Below are 23,714 nucleotides of genomic sequence, written 5' to 3'. Positions count from 1 at the left end.
TTTATTTTTTGAACGGGTCAACTCAAAAATTGAAATTTGGGATAATGAAATTAATGCATGAATACTTTATTTTGAAGTGAAATGGACAGATGAAACTGGGCGCCATCTGGGCTCCTGACAAATGCTTCACAACCTTAGAATATAATGTCAATATCTTCAACTACTACAAAATTGCGGAACTTTCAATAATTGCCTGAATACATTGACATTCAACTAATTTGAGGTAATAAGCTTGAGGTCAATTCAGAAGATGCTTGAAATGGTTTCCTTAAACTACTTGACATATGAACAGCCTATCCGATATTTCACGACGAACATTTTCGAACACAGTAACGTCAATATCCCTCGAAATATTTATTATTCTCTGTCGTATATCCGATATTGAAGAAGTTTTACTTTCGTATACCTTTTGCTTCAAATAGCCCCACAAAAAAGTCCAAAAGTGTCAAATCTGGTGGGCGGGCTGGCCATTCTGTAGGACCTCGGCGACCAATCCAACGACCGGGAAAAGTAGTATCCAAATAGTTTCTTACTTGTCTGGAGTAATGTGGTGGTGCTCCATCTTGTTGGAATACAATATCCATAATTGTGCTTCCATAATTGTGCATCATTGGGCTTCGACGATTTCAGTGATGAGAGGGTCAACAGTAGTTTCCAGCATATTCAAATACAGTTCCCCTGTTTGATTTTGATCAATAAATAGAGGTCCTACAATATGGTTTTCCAATATTCCTGCCCAAACGTTAATTTTTTCTGGATATTGGGTATGTGTTTCCCGGAAAACGTGAGGTTTGGTGTCACTCCAATAACGGCAATTGTCTGTGAACATTGCCGTTTAAAAAAATGTACATTCGTCACTAAAACAAGTATTTGTGTAGGATGCCTTGCAATGGTTTCCGTCATGATTTCGCAGATTTCTGTTCTTCGATCAGGGTCATTAATTGGTGTACGGTTTTGAATGGATGATAAATATTCCTCTTCAAAAGTCTCCACACAGTAGAAGGAGAGATACCTCACAAACATTCGCGATAGAATAAGTAGACTGTTCAGGATTTACTACCATCTCACCAATTATTTGCACTTGCTGTTCTTCCAGAATGGACGGATGACCTGGGGGCTTCTTGTTATGTACACTTTCGGTAGTTGTGGATTTGGATACAAGTTCCCTTAACTATTTTCTACAGATGGGACGTTTCGGAAAACGTTCATTGAAAATCCTTCAGGTCTCGTGGAAGTTAGGCATCGCACTGTAAATAAAAATCGCTTCAATTTTTTCATCCAATAGACGAGAAATGACCATTTTAGAGATTGTTGACGTGGCACCTTTATACTAGTAAAACCGAAAACTAAATGAGAATATTCTAACTGAACAATGATGTTCATTGTCGTACTGACATTTTTTGTCGTTTTTATAAACAAAAAATGACCCAGCAAACCTTATCGGGTTGTTGGAATTGCCATATGGCAGATAAAAAAGGAATATTTCTAGAAATATCGATATTAACGTGTTTGTCTTCAGGAAATTATTAAATGTTCCGCCATTTTGTAGTAGGTGATGATATTCTAGGGTTGTGAAGTATTCGTCAGGAGATTCAAAATGATGTGTCACAAGACCTCCCTCTCCATTTAACTTTTTTTCCCAAATGGTGCCCAGTCGCCATCTTGAAAATTTCATCTGTCAATTTCACTTCAAAATAAAGTATTCATTTAAATTTTTTGAGTTGATCCGTTCGAATAATAAAAGGGGAGGGTCTTTAAAGAAATGCATTGTATAGTAAACACCGCATCATATGTAATTGTGTCGGATTTCTTTGTGTACTTACTGTGATCATCTCCTGGACAACTTTTGCAACATCTTCCTGGCAGCAACACCGGCTCATCACAAGACGGTTCTGGACATTCGCTCTTAATATTCCGACACTGTACCTTCGCGACGATCCTCCTTTTCTTCTGGATCTGAAATGAAAAATGCAGGACGTAATTTTCTCGTTCTCTTTGGCATGTGGGGTCGAATGCGGTTGGCTTTGTTGAATTATTAAGCACCGCAGTCGCATAATAATAAAAAAGGTGGTTAATATTTAGTACTTGGATGACGAGGGTTGCTGGAGATAGCGGACGCGGATGCTGCGGTGTCGTAATTTACGTTTCGCTGAATCTACAAGCTATGGATTATGTAACGGATATGTTTTGAGTTGGACGAATAGGTCTACAAAGGAGATATCAGGGGTATATAATTTGTGAGTGCTCTGACTTGGAGGAGAGAAAAATGAATGGGTTGCAGATCAGGGCTGTAAGGTGGATAGACCAGTAAGTTGTATGGGTCGAGTTTGAAAACTTGTTTTGCCGTCACTGAAGAGTTTTTTATTAATGGACATTGATTGGCGCATTTTGTGGTGAATATAGGGCAAACTTTTCTGTTCTTGTTTTGTCGGTTTGAGCGTAGAATCAATATTGTCAATGCGATCCCCGAGAAAAAAGTCTTGATAACATATACCAAAAAATATATTAATGCTCATTGTAGTTCTGTGAAGTAGTTGTGGTGCTAGCTGAAAAGTCGTTTTTGAGAGATTAAGACTAGTTTACTGCAACTGTTTTATAAATTTTCACTATGTATCAGAAAACTACCGAAGGAAATTATTTTCACACAATTGCAATTTAACTAGCGTTCACCTTGATTATTATGATATCTTTCAGTCAATATATCAGTATCATGATGCGATAACGTGATCTATATTTAGAGAATACAATTGCCACCACTCTAAAATTTGAATTTTGAATTAGAATGAAATCAAGTGCGATTTCACCCTCGTGTCTTTCAGATATTGTTATTAGTTAGTGGGATATGTGAAGATTGGCACTTCGGAAGAGGAATGAAATACTCTGAAAGAATTCCGATTTTCAATTATGGAATATCATTGACTTTAGGTCGATGATGGTCACTATCTTGCACTGACGAGTGGCTAATGAGCCCGAAACCGTTCTGCAAGTGTGCGCGTTCCAGAATTGAAGGTCAACTCTTTCAGTTGTATTGCCAATTGCATATGCAGGAAATTTTCTGTGAAGATTCCTGCACTGACGCCTGTCGGATATAATCCAACACCCTTCGTGTTATTAGCCAGGGGAGTAGTTGTTTTCTGATAGGCGTCAGTCCATTCAACCTACTGTGTAGGTATATCGAGACTGGCTTGAACGTTTGAAGTTCATTTGTTTAGATTTCAGATATTGACTGTCAAAACAGTTATATCCTCATCGATATGAAATGAATTTAAAAACAAAAAAATGTTAAACGAGACGATGGTTTTATCACATTTCAACTCGTGTCATAGTTTATGGTATTTTTCTTCGGAAATCTGATGCCCTTCGTATCGAAAAGGTACAAAATTCATGTCTAAGTCTAATTCTCAGTCTCAAAAGAAGAGATAGGATTTCACATAAGCTTAAGGAAATGGTCTGGTTAAGTATGTCTAATCGTCGTTTACTACATTCGCGTTGTTTTTTTTATAAAATCCTCAAAACTAATAGAATAGAATAGAATAGAATACACCTGAATATCTGTGCAGGAGAGTCACATACAGGACAGATGTTCATCTCAATTTGAGGAGAAAGAATCTTATTGATGTTCCAACGCATACAAATAGATAATATGTAAATCCTCCTTGTCTTATCAGATTCCTATAACTGCCTCTTTACTGGATATTCCCAATTTTGCATTGTCTTTGAATTCTTTAAAAAAAAACAAAAAAAAATTGTTGACCCACCAAGGATATAACCTAGAATAAAATGTACTTTATAGTTTATATTTGTTAACCAGTGATATATTATAAGTATTGATTATTTATATAGGTTATGGGTACGTACCTTATTATAAGTGGGTAGATTTTTCATTAATGATTTATTATTTACAATTTTTTTAGGGGAGTGTGGAAGGATCGGTCATCTGACCTAACACTACTCCTTTTGTTTTGCTGTCTTCTTTGGGTTAAGTTTTACAGTTCTGTAATTATTTCACCGGCAAGCAATAAACAATTTATTATTATTATTATATTACAATAATTTTGATTACAGAAATCAACATCTGATATTTTTACAAGTTTTGGAGTGGTCTACATCGATACTTTAATGAAAATTAATACACAGTTCATCCACTACAAATTTTTATAGCAGTGAGGTTAATCCCTGAAGGGTCGTATTTCTATTTCACCCATAATGTATCTCCTTCAAGCATACCAGCAGATCGTCAATGTTTTAAAAAGAAGCTAACTTCCTTGTTTTTTGAACATATTCTGTTTTTTTATCGGGACCCAATATAACGTGTTTATAAAAGTACCTATACCGTACGCAAATTGATCTTGAAGCTAGTGATATGTCTCAAAGATGACATCCTGTGTAAGGGTAGACTTACTTGGTATTTTTTTTATGTCCGGAATATTTCTCTTGGCAGTATTTCAGTTTCTATACCTTGTGTTGACTTGTTGTAATACTGCATATTTTAGAATTGTTTCTTTGATGCCACGATTGCCGATGTTCTTTACTTCTTGTCGTTAATTGTGAACCTGAAGGTGTTTTAGAGCAGTTCTCAACCGCTGAACATTCCAATTGCTTTAAAGAAAAAGCAGGCCGATTCTTTTATTTTTCTCTCTTTCGGTTTCTATCCACGTTTGCTTCATTTATATCACGTTTCCATTACTATTATGCACCAATTATAATCTTTTATCTCGCCGACAGTCTGTCCGACTTTTTTGGATAAATTAACCAGTTTCAATGATTAGTACGTCGCAAATTGCACGTTTTTTTCGTCGACGTTTTAATTTTTATCAGTACAGACAATTATTTTAAAGGTAGAATAACTCTCCGTACAGACACACTGTGTGCATACCAGTTTGCAGTTGAGTCTAGCGCAGAATTTTAAAATCTGATGAATTATTCAGTCGCATATTTTCACACAAAACGACCTTCCCGGCGAGTCAATATAGAAAAATAAAAGGTATTAAAGCTATTGATAGTGCACTGAGAAGCAGGTTATGGCTGATGCAAGTTTATTTTTTCAAGATGCTTAACTCTAATAGAATGAAAAGGAAGATGAAACCTGCGATGTCAGGTTAGCTGCGATGGTTATTCGCATAGCTAGTTGTATAATCATCCTTTTAGATTTTAAAGTTTTACCGAATTCGAAATAAATTGAAATATTTCAAAGGTATTGAATATATATGTATCCTCTAATTATTTAATAATAATGGATCAAGAGTTCTTCTTATCATGCGAATACTAATTAGCTGACGCATCAGTTGATAAGGTGTTTTGACAATTGACCTTAAAAATTATCTTTCCTCTACACGGCGAACACACGTACAAATAATTATAGCAATACGGTTGAAGGCTCCTCAGGAAAATACTGTTTTGCTCAAGTGCATCAAAATGTTGCTATTAGTTTATCGATTTTATTTGTCCATCTTGATATTGGACATATATGTTAGTAGGTATATGAAACCTTCCTATTTGCTTGTCCAGCGACTCATGAGAATTTACGATAGCAGTAGTTCTATCAGTACCTTCATGAGAATAACATCTCAAATGAAGTCTGTAAATCCTGACCGCTCTGGATTGAATGATTCCGAATAGTCTATCCCGTCTTGTGTTTGTATATCTTTTACTGTAAAAATTCTCACTTGTTTACTTTGTAGTAAATGTTCAAGAGGTAGCAAAAACGTGGGTGATTTTCTAGAACTTCAACAAGCGCTTGCTTTCTAATAACTGGTGATTTTTTAAGAGGTATAGAATTTCATTTTCAAAACAGCTCAAAAAATTTGAAAAAATTGATGAAATCTTAATTGGAATCGATAGAACGATCAATATAATTTAATGTTTGAAGATGATTTCATTCAAATGTTGTCCGCGGCTCCGCTTTAGATGGCCCATACGCACCGACCCATAATCCAAACCAAACAGTGACTTTTTCGGGATGCATCGGTAGCTCTTGCAATACTTGTGGCTGGTATTCACTCCGAGTGCGGCAATTTTGCTTGTTATCGTATCCATTCAACCAGAAATGAGCCTCGTCGCTGAACACAATTTTTCGATAAAAATGTGGATCTTCCTCCAACTTTGCCAGCGCCCATTCACCAAATGTTAGACGTTGTGGGAGGTCGTCTGCTTTCAATTCTTGCACCAGCTGTATCTTATAAGGTTTTACACCCAAATCCTTTCGTAAAATTTTCCACGTAGTGGGGTAACAGAGGCCCAATTGCTGTGAACGGCGGCGAATCGACATTTCACGGTCATCATGAACACTGGCGGATACAGCTGCAATAATTTCTTCGGTCATCACTCTACGTATGCGTGTTGGTAGTTTAATGTACAATAATGTAAACTGGATTCGAAATTTAGTCACAAGCTTCCGAATAGCTCCCTCAGTAGGCCGACGAAACTGCCCATAAATTGGAAGAAGTGCACGATGCACTTTCTTCACCAATCATGAATTTTGATTCTTAAGTCGATTCATGGTTGAATTTATAGACCAAACTGAATAAGTTTGACAATGACATAAGACACGACTCACGCGTGATCTGTCAAAAACAGTGTTGTCAAAAAGATACCAGCAAAAAAATCACTCATTATGACTGATAAACAGTCCGTGCAAAGCTTCCATCTGAAAATGGAACTTTTAACGGGTGATGATCAATTGTATTGCCAAATATGCGCCAAACTAACTGACGATTATAAGGCAAGTATAGCTGAGGCACCAGTCAATCTAATAATAACACTGATTATCTTTAAACATGACTCAATTTCTGACGGATGCACCAAACTCTTACAAAAGTTCGAAATAGATGAACACTTCAATCTAGCAGACCACTATTATAAACTTTATGCAGTCATTGTTCACTGTGGTTCTGGCGTTGAATCTGATCATTATTACGATGCGACGCGACGATAGTCGTATTACTAACCGTTCTGGCGATGACTTGAATTTATTGGAGCCTCTGAACACACCCTTTATTTTGTTTTATGAAAGAGAGGACATTGACAGATCAAGATCTCCAGATGATGTGGTGCTGCAGGTTTTTCCGGATTTTCCTGCAGAATCAATGAAGTCGCCCCGGAGCACCAATTAATTTTTGTTGTTGTTTCATAATTTCATGATTTGTATTACTTTCTTCTTTACTATTACAATAGTTGTATTTAAATGAAGTCTTTTTTGAAAAGTGGTTTTCGTGGCCCGAACATTTTCTTCTACTCGCATTGTTTGAATTTGTGTTTCTATTCAAAATGTTTGTTCTTTTACCTATTCCTTATTTTATTATACTTCAACAGCTGCACACCCGTTTTGTTCACGAATTTGTATAGAAAGAAAAAAAAAGAAACAGTTTTTCGAAATTATCTTATTTTTACTATTGCTCTCATCACAATCTTGAATTTTCAATTTGAGCTGAAGATTACTTTGTAAAGACTGGAAGATTTACCACGCAATTCGTCGATGACATGCTTATACTTATAAACTCCTACGCGACGAATAAATTCTGCGGAATAAAATAAAAAAACTGTCATTGATCCAATTGACTTGAGTCCATTAAGAATAGCGGTTCGATTTTAATGTCATTGTGTGTCATGGTGAGGAAGAGATTTCTCTCTCCATTAATGAATCTATATGGTCGGGGGCGTAAAGGTAGAGGTCAGCCGGGTCTTTGACCGACAACCGACAACTGTTTCATAAGCTGCTGTGATCTACCGACACTTTTCAGTATGGGCGGACTACTTAACCTATTTCGCAATTTTTTTATTCGTGTGAAGGTGTATGGGAGCATATTTATTAGGATATAGTGTGATGGGCTACCGTTTGGTCTGCGAAATGCACCTACGAACATGGGAAGGTTGATTACCGGTTTTGTGTCGTCGGTTGTGGTCAAATTGTTGTTTGTCAACAAATCAATATAATGTACAGAGTGGTTCCCATACTTGAATGACGTTGAAAAAATATATAAACTTGTTTTTTGGTACCCATAAACTATGCTTGAATATTAGAGCCACCTACTAATTTCATCTAATGGGTTTGACTGAGTCCTTTTCTTCTGTCGTGCTCACTTGACATGTAGTTTCAAGGCATTCACAAAATATCTCAGAGAGTCCCTTCTTAAAATTGAATCTGTAGAATATTTGTGGATTTTGTCAACAGGGTCTGTGTCTGTTTAAGCTTGATATGCAGTGAGACAACTGATTCTAGCTCAATCATTGTTGGAAAAATGAGATTTGTCAATCAACCAGTAGTGGAGCTGAGCATGTACTGTGATAACTGTTGAGCTAGGTTTGTTGTTAATTATTTATATTTTCTGCACTGATGGCAGACAAGTCCTATTAGCCTTGAACAGACAACGTGTTATCTCAGGGCTAGTATTAGAGTGCCACCAAGATTTAGCCAAAGCCTCGGTAGATAATAACGTTATCCTGAGGTGGGTTAAAGGGCACGACAGGAGTGAAGGTAATCGCAATACCGACTCTTTAGCCAAGGAAGCGGCTGGACTAAGACTTTTAGGACCCAGTGGCACCTACGGCCTGATAACTTGCGAAACTAGCCAAACATTACACCCATGCTCAATCCCTGAAGAGATGGGATGGAATCAAAGGAAGCAATCTTGCCAGTATCACCCAGGGCGACCCTGGGAAGCTGGCGCCGAAAAAATATTTGGCGGTGACCAGGAGAAATCTACGCTGAACAGTAGAATTTCTGACTGGTCACTGTCAACTAAGGAAACATCTTCATAGTATGGGGCTAGTGGACACACCTCTATGCAGGATGTGTGAACAGGAAGATGAGACTGTCAGGCATGTCCTATGCGAGTGTCCGGAGTTATCGTCAATAAGAGAATGTGTGTTCGGCGAGTCTTGGCCTACACCTGCTGATATAAAGGAGATGTCTCCCAGTAACCTGTCCACCTCCCTGAAAGGATAGGATGGTCGATGACCTAGGAGGACAACTCCTCGGGAGGATGTACAATAGGTCACATGTGGCCTAAGTGCTACAGGCCTACACTCACCCTCCCTACTCTACAGATACAATTGTTTATATTTATCACGAGAGTATGTCAGATGCTCTATAGTAACTGTCATGTAAACGAAAAATGAGTTTGGATCCATCATAAGAGTCGGTCTTTTCATCATTCACTTGTTCCGGAGGTATGGCGTAGCACTAGTTCCGAAGATATAGCCTAATCAACTCATAGTAGCCTTTCTTCCTGCTTATTCGACAAATTATTAATTTTCACTTTCTGTATTTTGGCACGGAGCAGTCGATTGGTCCGGATGTTTTCATCTTGGATGACAATTTGTTGAGCAACATGGAAATTGCTGAGAAGAACTCTGATTCACAAGTTTTTTGCCAGTCATACTTATTGCACCACAAAATCAAACGAATGTTGAAAGATAAACTCATCGAATTGATCATGAGTATGATGAATTGACAAATATGTGTTTGTCAGATTGTGAAAATGACGTCAGTATCCATCTTCATCATCGTCAATAATAATGATGGCTTCAGAGATGTACTTGTGACGTGACGGTTGTGATGACATTCAATTAGAAATTGAAAAACAACCCTAAGGGTATGTACCTTTTGATTTGTTGTCAATTTGTGAAATATCAATACTGTGAATTGCATCTTTTGCTTTGTAATAATTCTTCGTTTCTTTATTGCTGATCAAGTTCTTGTAAAGGAAGGGTCCAATGATAACTCAATTTTTCTTCATAATCATCGATCGTTGACGATCTTGTCGAAATATTGAAATTGAGGCATATATTTAAAATTAAAGTTATGTGCAGGATTCATCTGAAGATACTACGTATGCAGTGAATTTTGGGGCAAAGTAATCTTCAGTTTGAATTTCTTTTATTGAAAATTCGCAGAAAAGGAACGTAAGAGTTTTATTTCATGATGATGAACCGCAAATCCTGTTAAAGGCTATACCAAAATCCTCATTGTGATAATGAAAGATTCACGGCACTTGAAATTTCAATAGAAGAAAGTGATTTTGGGATAACAACTCTCCGGAATGACAGGAAACACGTAAATAATGCTGGAAACATGATGCATCACTACCCAATCAACAAACAATATGAAAATTTCGTCATTTGCCGCTTTCAGACGTTTCCCAAAATGTGGATTACAAAATAAATCCACCCAGACGTGCATCGGATTACCTCGTTGAGTAGTCAAAAGCGTAATGCTAGATAACAATATCTTTTGGAACAGATCTGTGAATCATTATTTCAATTGAACAAAAGGCTTCAATACAAGAAATAGTTCTTTTTTTAATAGCTGAATCAGTGAAAAATATACCTCAAATATACTAACAGCTTTTGATATATCGAATTTGAAGATGTTGTTAGATGGAATCGTACCTTCATTTATAAAATGGAACATCAAACTAGAAGAATTGTCTGACCCCGATAAAACATTTCATTCACAATTATCTATTTGACTATCAATTGGAAATTATTTTTCGACTTAGTGGTAGTGTGGTATGGTAGTGACATTTTCAACTTACCGGGAGACATTCGCATTTCATGCAATAAAGTACACCAATAGGGACGCCCAAATCCGGTATCCACTGTGAGCCCAGCTCCCTAATTTGTTTTCCAAAAACACATTCTGAAACAAATAATAACTGTTAGACGAGGATTATATGAAATACAACATTTCAGTTGTTACTATCCTAAACAGATTCGTTATTTTTCCTTATTTAAACTACATGTTTTTCAAGATCTCTTATTTTTGGCGATGATTAATCAAGTAATTCATTGACACTAAAATGCCTCAGCTGATAATGAACAATTTGTTTTATTTACAATTTGAACTTCATTAATACCATAAATTAACTTTATATGCCTTGTCATTTCTCAAGACATGTTGAAAATATAATATATTAATTATCTTTTTGAATAATTACTTTTTGAATAGGTGAATATATCACCCTGACGTCTTAAAATCTTTAGCTATTCTTTTTTTTATTACGTTGTTTCACAAGATTTGTCTGTTTATATGAGTCTATTTTGAACTGAATACTCTATCAATTCAATGGAAATAAGCGCCATTTGAATCAGTGGACTTTTCTAAACGTAACACGAGTCAATTAATTCTATAAACATAAAATGTTGTGCTCGGCATTCGATGAAATCGACGAAGGCCGTTTTTGACTGGTCCTGATTGGCGAAGGTTCTACCGGTAGGAAAGTTAGCGAACTGCTTGAAAAGAGGGTAGTCGGTTGACGAGAAGGTCTGGAGAGTGTGGTGGGTGAAGCAGAACTTCGACGCTAGTCGGGCGTTGTCGTAGAGGATCCACTTTTCGTCACACGTGACGATTCGATCCAAAAAAGGATTGTTTTGGTTGAGTCAATTGGGTCAGTCTCCATTAAGTTCCCTAAATCTTCGTCCTGGAATACTGTAGGTAGACTACTTTGAGTCTTATCTTCTAGGATGAATCCCCGAACCAACAGTCCGTTCATTAACACTATAGTAGGGGAGCCCACGATGCAAAATGGGGATTTACTCGAGCGTCATAGAGACAAATTAGGTTGCAAAGCTTAGATGATAAGAAGAAAAAAATGTTATATAATATATACCTTTTCATCGGTGGGGGAAGCAGCTATAAATTTTTGAATATGTAGAAAAATACTGTTGCATGGACATACTCGAGCACGTCATATACTGATAGCATCAATGTCTTACATATTTTTAATAATGTTCGTATGTTTATCTGATCGTTTGCATGATGCGGGTAGTTGTACGTAAGGGTTAAAAGTGAAGAGAAAAAAATTCAATCGAGCGCGTCAGATTTTCTAAAGGGCTGTTGAGTGCAACAAAAAAAGCTCTCATTCAATAATCTGACGATTTCGGCCATTATTATAATGTGCAAAAAAAAATTCGCCATTTTGAAATACTGAAGCGCGTCAGATTAAGATATATATCGTTCATCTTTATGTTCTAGACGTGCTCTCTCATAATTTGACGATTACCTAGAGGGATTCGCCTGATCTGCCAAAAAAATATTATTTTTTAATTTTTTTTCAGATCATTGAACTTAATTAATTGAAAAGTTCAGGAAATAGCATGTAAATAAATAAGTGTATGTTTTTTAAGTGGAATACTTGTATTTATAAGAAAATATTTTTTTTAAATGCCCAAAAGAATATAATTTTTTATATTCAATTGATTAGTTATTTATCATCTTCATCACGAACGAGTCTCTGTGATCAGCTGTGATGGTGTCAGTGTGAGAGATTAATAGATAGAGAAAAAGTGGAAGAGGAATAGAAACTTGTAGAGGGAAATATAGGTATCACACAGCTGCACGCATTAAACTTAATCGACGAATTTTTGTTATTTTGGTTTGCGGAAATCGTCAGATTAAATTTTTTTCGTTATCCCTGAATTATATAAATTAATTAAATTAATTTAATTAAATAAAAAAAAATTAGCTACGCTCGAGAATGTCGAAACGGCGTTATTTTCATATTTGGTGGCGGTACTTAACCGGGTACAAGTTATCCCCCTGTATATTAATCTGTCGCGCTTCAGTAAATACCGAAATCCCCGCTTGGGCTCCCCTATTACTATCATTGCCAAATGCCTGGTGGATTTTTCGGACTGTTTCGGCTGCGCTTTGGTTCAATATGAATTCGTAGGAAAAATTGGCCGAAAATCTCTTGAAGATAGCCTTTAGTAATAAGCTGAAAAAGGCAAAAAATTAAAATTTGAAAAAAATCCTCTATCGACCAGTATATACCACGACAAAATACCACTGACAAAACGTTTGAAACAACTTGATATCAACAGAATAGTTGGAAGACAAACGGCTCAATCATATCTTCGGGATATTTCTCGGTAGATAGGCGGTTCGACGTGGGTGCTTTGTTTACTCAGTCAATCGGCCGATGTGTGAGTCGATGGTTCAAGCCCCAGGCTGAACGCTCGATTTTCACTTGCTATCGTCCATCGCGTGTTAGGAATCACACGTTAAAAGGTAAGACCTCGTTAGTCCCTACCTCACACAAGTTTCGACTTGTCGTTCGTAGGGGTGCGATAGCTGGTTAACGGAGGAAACACATTTCAAACATATTTTTTCCTATCTAATATATACATAATGATTATTGAGCTTGGTTGAAGCTAGACCAAAATAACAAATTATATGCATTTTGAAAATTTGCAGAAAAAAATTGAAAGTTTCAATCTACTTTCCCATATTTTGGCCAATGATGCGCCATGATGATTCACCGGCAAAAAATCATCGATTTTCCAACGCCGTATTTTTCTCTTCAATGACTGACTGTATCAGTTGTATGATTATCATGTGCATTTCGTGAGACCAATCCCGAAGACATTCAGCTATGGTATATGATTAACGCCCAAGAAAGTCACAACGCAGGGGAAAGGGAGGGCTGTAATAACAATTTGCCGACAATTGAATTCTTTGCAAATGTAAAGGCAGAATAAATTGAACGAACAAAATGCATGTTGTACGAACTTATAAATAAAGCTATCATGTGGCTTTTTAAAGTAATTGGTTTGTATATAATTATCCTATAACAATGCCGCATGTGTTATGTGCATAGCCGTTTTATTTAAGTATGACCTTTCCTAACATTTTACTCAGCTGCCACAGCTAGACTTTTAGTCTCTTACTTACGAATATAACGCGACGTATACAGGTTGTTTGGGACTACGATTGCCATACTAATAGGGGAATCGTCAATGTTTTTTTAGTGTTGATTTTCTAGAAATTTGTTGTTTTGTTGATACAGGATTTCATAGTTTGAAAATGAAATATAAGCGAAACCCTTTTAAAAACTTTCGAGGTGTTATTTTTGCCCGTTTGAATACTTACATTTTTCTCCGCTATTTTTATACCACAATTATGATTCTTTGAAATATGTTGGATTCTTTCTGCGTAGAAAAAGTATGACCTTCGAATATAAATCTTTTATTTCCGATACATTGTTCATGTCATGATAATATCATTATTACTGACCTAGGCTTTGTGAATCGAGTTACGTTGCATAGGATTTGTATTGGTATATGCAATATAACATATTTCTTTGGGAAATCACGAAAAACTGATTTCCATGGCATAAATATCAAATGAACATTCTTTAGGCTAGCGTTCAAGACATTTCTTTGATGTACAAACTTTCAGAAACGACAACCTGGAACAACTAGTTCTGCTTACACAACTTGTGTTTCAATTTGCACACCAAATATTATATGTTATTAGATGTATTTCAGACAAAATACGTCACTTTCCACAAGCGATAATGGAAATCGCTTTTAGCAAAGTGATTGGTTGACAGATCGCGATGGTTTTAAGAATCACCTCATGTACATTTTGAATAACCTCATCCTAAACGACTATGTTTTCCAAGTAAAATTGAAGATGCAACACAGTTGGAAGATCAATCAAAGGTTTCACTCATTAAAAAAAATCATTTCATACTGAGTGAAATAGAGTATTTTATCCTCCTGAAATTGATATGAAATGATATAAAACGACATATGAGAAAACTGCACATAAGATCATTTTTTTGAAAATCGTAGGCACGGCTGCCATTAAATTTTTCAGTTGGAATTTGATATTGGAACTTACCACTTGTAAAAAAAGTGACCCAACCTTTTTCTACTTCTGTATCTGTCTGTTTCAAAAAAATCAAGGAAAGGCTATTCCTCACGTTTGTGAATTAAACCCATTGTTTTGATAGGTAACGGTATTTATGTTCAGTAGATAAGATAGAACATTTCTGCATTTAGAAGACCTAGTACCGTATTTTCTTAAAGATATGCCGTGACATGCAAATCTCAAGTCAACATTTACTTCAGCAGTTCATAAATGAACCGTAGTGCAACACACTTCTCATTCACAGCATTCTCATTTTATTATTTTTAGAGACGAGATACGAGATAAGACAGGTTTATAATATTGTTTTTCATGTTGATAATTTTTATCACATTTTATCTGGTTTATCAATTGTTGATGCACGATCTTCAAGTCGCTGAAGGGAACATTGTTATATGTTTTGCTTACATAATTTCATTTAAAGCTAATTATGTTATGAAATAATATTTATACTCGACATTACTCAATATTTCTCCAAATGACATATTATTCTGTTAATTTTTTTTGTTTTCGATATTACGTTGTTTTTCCAACTATTAATCCATGAGCGAACAATTTTGGTGAAAACATGTTTTGTAGAACATTATGAACGAAGAACTCATTTACATAATATTTCTTTAAAAAATATTTTTAACGAATTGCAATTGTTTTAATATCATCTAAAACTTTTTTTGGGTGGTCTTAGTTATTGGAGAAATGAACTTGGATATTTTTTCTTTTCATACATGTTCATAGTTTTTTAATGTTCTATAATTGAATAGGTATTTGTTATGTAAGAGAACGTCGAGGGGCATTTTTATTTTATAATCGATAATACAAATTGTCGATTAGCTATATAGCCATCAGCCATTAAAGACAATCGCCACTTTAAACTGTCGATTATTCATAATTAACATTTCAAACTGTCCAGTATATATAACCGACAGTTTAAACTATCGATTATAGATAATCGACAGTTTGAACTGTCAATTATAGATAATCGGCATTTTGAACTATCGATTATGGCTAATCGATAGTTCATACTGTAGATTATGGCTTATCGATAGTTCAAACTGTAGATTATGGCTAATCGTCAGTTTAAACTGTAGATTACTGATAATTGATTATGGAAAATACAAATACTTACTGGAGCGAAATATTTGGAAAAATAAGAACGCCAATTTGTTAATCAAACTGATTTTTATGGCCTGCAATGATTATAAATAAAACGTCAAATATACACAATCAATCAAAAATGATAAAATAATTAGAATAAATGACGAAAAGGATCCACATTCGAAACGTCGTGGAGTAAATTTATTTTTAAGTCTCTTTATTATTTTTTTTTCCTTTATTCTTTCTTGCATTTTAAATAATTTATGGTGATTATTTTGATCCTTATTTATTTCACTTTTGATTATTTGTATATATTTGACTTTTCACATTGTTAACCCCTTAATAGAATTCAGATAACAATAATTTGTTTGCTTTACAAATTAGCGTTCTAATATTTTCTGAATTTTTATACTCATTACTTATTCATTTTTGCCCAAACATTTTTTTCAGTTTATATTTATATATATAATTTATCCGAATTTTCAGTTTCAGTAATTTTTAGTATTTTCAATAATTTTACTATTCCATCATTTTCGTTCCATTTGTTCTTCCATAGATTCGAATCTTTCAACAACTTTTTTAGACAATGACAGTAACAAAAGATTTTTTGTTGAATTTGTTTGAAGAAATAATTTTATGATACAGAAATATATCTTCATTCTCATTGAAATTGATTAGTTTTAAGTTACGATATTGAAAAAACCAACAAGGAAACAAATTTACACTCGTTCTGAAAAATTTCAATCAAAATTCAACACAATATTTTATTAATTTTGAAGCACAATTAAAGATACTGATAGTAATTAAAATCCTTCAACGAACTATTTCGGTTGATGAGCGCAATTAATTAATGATCTTGAAATAGAATTTTGATCAAAAACGAAATTCTCAATATTTCATTCATCTGTAGAAACCGCCGACGATTTGGATATCACAAAAAGTGATTTGTTTATCCATTCGTTCTTGGTAATATCGTTGACAGTATCTGGGTTTTCCGTTTAAAGTTATTGAGTTTAAAATATGCGCTAGTTATGTATTTACGTTCTTAAAAAAATTACAAACCAGTTCTCATATGAGAGAATTGTACCTATCTTGACTTGTATGAGCCCACCGTGAAGTTGAAAAAGGAAAATAAAAAGACCAGAAAATTATTCTTGGACAACTCGGACTTTATTCGCTATGTAAGGAGAGATCTACATACAGAAGTGAGTCGGTTAGCGAAAGATGAACAAATGGAATACGGCTTTATAGTGGCCTGGGGCGAGTTCAATTATGATAGCGCTTGTTTCTTATTTGATGGAAATTGTAATTTTCGTAGCTGTAAAGCTAACAGAAAGATACTTGTGACGCACTGTTTGAAACCTTTGGTGTAGTAATGAATATTACTGGAGTTTTATCCCAACATCAAACCGTTATTTTAACACCTCGACACGTGTTTCGATCACCAAGTGATCATCTTCAAGAGGAAGATCAAACTAAAAATACGTACAATGTTATCCTTATTTACACCATATCTTCCAGGTGCCTGCGGCGTAAGTGTCTTAAATTATGTTTTTGTCGTTGAATCCCTGGATTAATTGTATCCCATTTTATTTGTATCCGTTTTTCGTAGAAGGGGAAGCATATTCTTTAGTCAACTTAACTTACTACAGACTTGACTCATGCCTGTTCCATCTCTACAGAAACCTGCCCCAGCATTCAAAGGAACAGCCGTTGTTGATGGGCTGTTCAAAGATATCTTCGTAGTCCCTTAAGGACTACGAAGGAAAATATGTTGTCTTGTTCTTCTATCCTGTGGATTTCACATTTGTATGTCCTACCAAGATCATAGCCTTCTCCGCTCGTTTTGATGAATTCCACAAAATCAACACTGCTGTTATCGCATGCTCTACTGACAGTCGGTTCTCACATTTGGCTTGGATCAATATTCCTCGTAAACAAGGTGGCATTGGAGATATGGAAGTTCTCGTTCTCGCTGATAAATCAGGTGCTCTTTCTAAGGATTATGGAGTGTTAGATGAAGAGAGTGGCATTCCATTCAGAGGAGTATTATTCATTGATGGAAAAGGAATTTTGAGGGGAGTCACTATCAGTGATTTACCAGTAAGTGGATCTGTGGACGAAACCCTCTGACTTGTTCAAGCTTTCCAGTTTACTGACGAACATGGAGAGGTCTGTCCAGCTGGCTGGAAACCTGGTGGAAATACATTGAAACCAAACCCGAAAGAAAGCATCACTTTCGCAAATTGATGCTAGCTTATCAATTTCATTAGAATTAGACTGGAGGAACAGCCAAGATAGAGTATAAGTTATTTTTACAGTAATTCTACGAGTATTCACTTAGTTAAGATAACTTGATTTCATTTTTGTTTTGCTTCCTACAAAACCTTCCAGATATTTTCCATTAACTTTTGTGATATTTATTTTGTGTATTTTCCAAAGTACACCTGAGATGTGATGAGCTTTTCATTCAATATTTGAGAAAATAAGAATTGAAATTTTTTCCTCTTAATTTTGGATATTTATTTAATTTCACAATATTGCCTTATCTACTAGTCTTAACTTAATTTTACAATGTGTCCTTATGTGATAGTCAGGTAAATCTGATAATTATTTAAACAAGCTATATATCATAGTATTAGAAATTGTTCTACCATCGTTATCCATAATATTTACTTATTTCTACACTCTCATAGGCATCTAGATGCCTGTTGTTGTTAACTTGTCTAACTAATCTTAATGAACTGAAGTTTATGGAATTGTTTTGTTGCAAAATATAATGGGCGACTGCTGATTTTTCAGGTCTTCCATATTTCAAGTGTGCTAAGTGTTCCTTATATCCTATTTCAATAGATCTTTTTGTTTGTCCATAATATTTTGCATGTCAGTCCTTACATTTACGAAATTGAATTATGAGTGATGATGACAATGTCACATTTAAAAAAAATCTATCAATGCTAAGAATGAATAGTTTCACTTACTTTTTCATCAGAATGATATTCTCTTTTTTCATTTTTTGTTCATCAAAAAAGTTTATTACTTTACTTTACGACTTTATTAAAAAGTTTTTTGTGTAGATAGATTTGATTTCTCTGTCTGATTTAATCTTTGAAATTTTGAAAAAACATGCTTATAATGATAAATTGACCATCAGGTTCAACATCATGTTTTTCAGTTCATATTAATATGAGAAAACTTCGCACGCAATTTCTGCATTACGATGAGCATGTGGGTAATAGGTATATATAATATTGTTGCCGTTATCAAATTCAGAGAGATTTACATAAATATCTCGGTAAATATTTTCAAAAATGACTACTTGACATTCTCAGAATTTCAGCATCTTGTAGAGTTGCAAAATTGTTTAGAAACTTTGTCTGGCTACATTCACTTTGAAATGTTCCAGAGTGGAAAACCGTGTTCTACTACAAAATGGCCCTAATTGTCCTGACATTAGAAGAGAAAATGCTCGGCAAATGTCGAGACAGGTGCGGCGCAACGTGATTTATCCGACGACGATTTGTGTTGACCGATTTTATAGAAGTTTTGGTTATAATTTTGCCCGGGTCAAAGGTGAACCTGGATCACTCTTATTAATAACACGATTTATCAATTCTCAACTTAAACGGGAGAGGTTAATAAAATTTTTGTTTTGTTTCTCCTAAAATAGAAAACTGATCAGTTGAAATATACAGGTTGTTCCCAATTAAGTGGGCATTATTGGTAACTTTCTTATTAATTATGGGAGATACGAATTAACTAACTATTATTAAGTTTCAAATTCTTTGAGATGCAAGAAACTATTAATAACGCATCTTCAACTTTTCCAGTAAAATTCAATGTTTCCAAAAAGCTCCCTTGGCATATCTTTCTCAGTATTAGTATAATAATACTTGTATTCGGAAAATTTAGGTATTATTATTATTTGCAGAAAAATACTCATCGTAGTTGATAGCTATTTTTTTGAAGTTGTCTCAACACTGTCTTCAACAGATACTAGAAAACTGCTTTCTTTCTTCAATATGATACGTTTTGGCGTTGTCAGAAATATTTTTTGTATGCGAAAACAAATAGTACACATTCTGTTCAACAACATATAGTAGGGGAGCCCACGATACAAAACGGGGATTTACTCGAGCGTCATAGAGACATATTAGGTTGCAAAGCTTAGATTATAAAAAGAAAAAATGTTATATAATATATACCTTTTCATCGGTGGGGGAAGCGACTATAGATTTTTAAATATGTAAAGAAATACTGTTGCATGGACATACTCGAGCGCGTCAGATATTGATAGCATCAATGTCTTACATATTTTTATGTAATGTTCGTATGTTAATCTAATGGTTTGCATGATACCGGTAGTTGTACGTAAGGGTTAAAAGTGAAAAGAAAAAAATTTAATCAAGCGCGTCAGATTTTCTGAGGGGGTGTTGAGTGCAACAAAAAAAGCTCTCATTCAATAATCTGACGATTTCGATCTGACGCAAACTCGCGGCCATTATTATAATGTGCAAAAAAAGTTCGCCATTTTGAAAAACTCAAGAGCGTCAGATTAAAATATATATGGTTCATCTTTATGTTCTAGACGTGCTGTCTCATAATCTGAAGATTATCTAGAGGGATTCGCCTAATCTGACAATTTTTTTGAAATTTTTCTAATCATCGAAATTGATTGATTGAAAAACTCAGGAGATAGCATGAAAATAAATAAGTGTATGTTTTTTAAATAGAATAGTTGTATTTATAAGAAAATATTTTTTTGAAAATTTAAAAAAAAAATTAATTTTTTATAATCAATTGATTAATTATTCATCATCTTCATCACCAACGAGTCTCTGTTATCAGCTGTGATGGCGTCATGGCATCAGAATTCAGAGTGGGGACGGAGTGAGAGAGTAATAGATAGAGAAGAAGTGAAAAAGTGAAAGAGGAATAGAAACTGCACGCATTAAAGTTTATCGACGAATTTTTGTTATTTCGGCTTACAGAAATCGCCAGATTATGTATTTTTCATTATCCTTCAAAATGAAAAAAAATTTGCTACGCTCGAGGATGTCGAAACGACGTTATTTTTTTACAACTTTGCCGCCCTCCCCTTTCTTTACGTCACTCTCAAATTGTCAGATTACTGAAATATATACTTTTTAGCATGTATTTAACTCACCCTACCTTAATCTGATACGCTCGAGAATTTCTGATGATCATTTTTTTTTACTAATCTGATCATTTATCCTTCACGGGCGGCCTTATATATGGGGCTCATATTTGGTGGAGATACTTAACCGGGTACAAGTTATTCCCCTGTATATTAATCAGCCGCGCTTCAGTGAATCCTGAAATCCCCGCTTGGGCTCCCCTATTAATAGGCTTCATGAAAAATTTGTCACAAACCGTTCACTTACTCTGTTCTATCAGATTTCCCACTTATGTAATCTTTTTCAGTTTCTATAGATATCAAAAAGGTTTAGGATGTTTGGGATATTTGAAAAGTGTTCAAAACCAATTATCTAGTTTCGTAACGATACTCTGAACGTTTTTGAAAACAATAAAAACATTTTTGATAGCGTTATCAACTTTTAAAAGATTTGAATCAACGAAAGTATTTGCTTTGATGCTATCCAATAACATATTCTCTTTAGATTTGATATATGGAGAGTTCTCGCTATCAACTTACTGGGTGAGTTGCATTCAATTCTGGTCAAAAAATATTTTCCTTTTTTATAATTCTGGTGAAATACTCGACAGACCAGAAACTTTATATTCAAAAAAGGTAGAAATACTCGTCATCCAACAACTTTTTTTCCACATAGAAACAAGGCCAGATGAAAACATCTCAACGTCTGGAAAATGCATGTACAGCTTTGATTTTGAGAAGAAATGTCGTTATCGTGCAGAATTCTTGAAATTGCTCGCTCTTTTTATAGTAGGCAAACTACTTCTGTATTTGGTTAAGTTAAACAATAAAGTACACAATGCGTTGGCTATATATGCACGATAAGAGGCCTTCCACTGCTTTCTTGAATATTGCAAAAGAGCAGTTACGAGGCGAATTCGATAATTAGGTCACTTGTCCAGCGATGGAATTCGAGAAAGGAATATGTGAAGATATTCTTTTTTTTCTCCATTTTCGTAACTTCCAATAGCGGCTTGGTTCCAAGTCCACGTCTTATAAATAGATATCTTCAGTTATCAGTGACAAAGTTATATCATTACTGTACGTTGGGGTAGCGCATGTCGGAACTTACGAAAGTCAAGTAACTTTATTTGCTTTATTTTTGTGTGCAAATATTATCCACTATCATAAAAGTCACGAAACTCCAGTAGCTTATGATCCCATAAATGAATGATTCTTCTGGTCATCTAATCTGACCACTAGCCACCACCGGTGTCCATTTCAATCCGTAGCCCGGCCACCTATGAAAATAGTCACTACAAAAATTTCACTGTGATTGTTATGATCTATTTGTCTAAATGAATTACTGATTTAGCTTTCCCACAATGAATCTACTTTTTATCACGGTATCCCCAGGGGATCGGGTTCTGCGCGGTTGAATAAGTTATATTCTGTACTGAATACTGGTAGAGTATACAAGCAAATTCTGTTATGAATTGTTTCCAGCAGAGATGATGAAATTTCAACTAAAGGCGATAGAATTTTTGAAAATTATCCAAGCAGTTTTTGAGTATATTCATTAAAAAAAAATCCTGACTTTTTTATAATATTAATTGATATTATAATTTTGAATCAGATACTTGCATTGTTGGAAAATGTAATGAAATAGGCGAAAAATTTGTCTAGTCATGAGGAAAATAAAAATCCGTGGGACATATACCAATTTTTTAGTTACCACAAAAATAATCAATGACCTCATGAAAGGCGAATACGTTTCTTAAAATTTTCGGTCGCTTTAATGGTTAATTAAAATATTGGCATAGATTTAGATGAAAGTGAGAGTGTTATAAATGTGAGTTAAAGATACACGGGGATGTGGATGTCAAGTCGGTAATACGCTAGACTCGAATAGAAGGCAGTGTTGTCAAGTTGTACGATAACATCTGCAATTTGCCTGCCAGAATCTCGATAATATATTCATTTCCAGTGGTTTCTATTTATAGAAATGTGGATTTTGAATATACAATGTCCACTTTCATGTCCACTTTTCGTATCAGAAATAGTAAACATAGTCGTTTTGTAACTCCCGAATAGTAGAATGAAATATGGCTGATTTGATCCTATTAAATTTATGAACAAAACTATGTCAACACCGAAGATTTACTGTTGACAACATTGTTGGCAATGCCAGTGATACTTTTGGCATCAAGTTCATTTCCATTAGTTCATAAACAGTATCTTTCTGTCAGTAACGATGTTGCCAATTACGTGATATCGATGTAGATATTTCGTATAAACTTGACTTTTGTTACAGATTCCGTTTGTTAATTACCCAGAGGCATGTGTAATTTGAAATGAATAATATTGCTTGTCTATTATCTGTCATGTTCGTTACCAAAATAAGCTTTTTCAGTTTATTTTACATGCAATTGTTTTGAAAATGGTAAAAATAATTTGATACCCCAATAATTACTGAAGAGCTTGATATGTTTTCTCATGATTTCTCTTCAGAGAATTAAAAGCTAGTATATCTAGTGCTAGTGCATTTGTTCAACAGCATCATTTCTTGACTGATGGTTTACATATACTTGGTCATAGTTAGGTAAATATTCACCTTGAAAAATACCAAATGAACGATGGGTTTCGTAAAATTTTTCTAGGTGATTATACTTTACATGATACCTTTATTTAGATCTACACATTCCTTGAGGCTATAATGGCAGTAAAGAATAGATACTTTTTCAAAACCTTTTTTACTGCACACGTTTATGAAACTCGAAGGCAATTTAGTGTCATTAAACCGTCTTGTCAGTTACCAAGACTGGAACTTATGATTTGGTTCCATTTTAG

General features: G+C 34.7%; 1 protein-coding gene, 1 long non-coding RNA gene and 1 pseudogene across 2 annotated transcripts in view; 2 read left to right on the top strand and 1 right to left on the bottom strand.

Annotated features, from left to right (window-relative positions):
- The window catches only part of LOC141482424 (uncharacterized), a 442,404-nt gene that overhangs the window by 34,559 nt on the left and 384,131 nt on the right, over positions 1–23,714 (top strand). The gene's annotated exons all lie outside the window — the stretch shown is intronic.
- The window catches only part of sog (chordin short gastrulation), an 84,214-nt gene that overhangs the window by 31,570 nt on the left and 28,930 nt on the right, over positions 1–23,714 (bottom strand). Inside the window, exons 2-3 of the mRNA XM_074175647.1 lie at positions 10,536–10,639; positions 1,824–1,956 (exon numbers count right to left, since the gene is read on the bottom strand). Coding sequence (XP_074031748.1) covers positions 1,824–1,956; positions 10,536–10,639 — 237 coding nt within the window. The remainder of the gene's footprint in view (positions 1–1,823; positions 1,957–10,535; positions 10,640–23,714) is intronic.
- Positions 17,393–18,174, top strand: LOC111509560 (peroxiredoxin 2-like; annotated as a pseudogene).

Source organism: Leptinotarsa decemlineata, unplaced genomic scaffold (assembly GCF_025532065.1).
Source record: "Leptinotarsa decemlineata unplaced genomic scaffold, Ldec_3_MD MMD2_tig00001064_RagTag_RagTag, whole genome shotgun sequence".
Lineage (NCBI taxonomy): Eukaryota > Metazoa > Arthropoda > Insecta > Coleoptera > Chrysomelidae > Leptinotarsa > Leptinotarsa decemlineata.
This window is presented reverse-complemented; position numbering and strand designations above follow the sequence as displayed.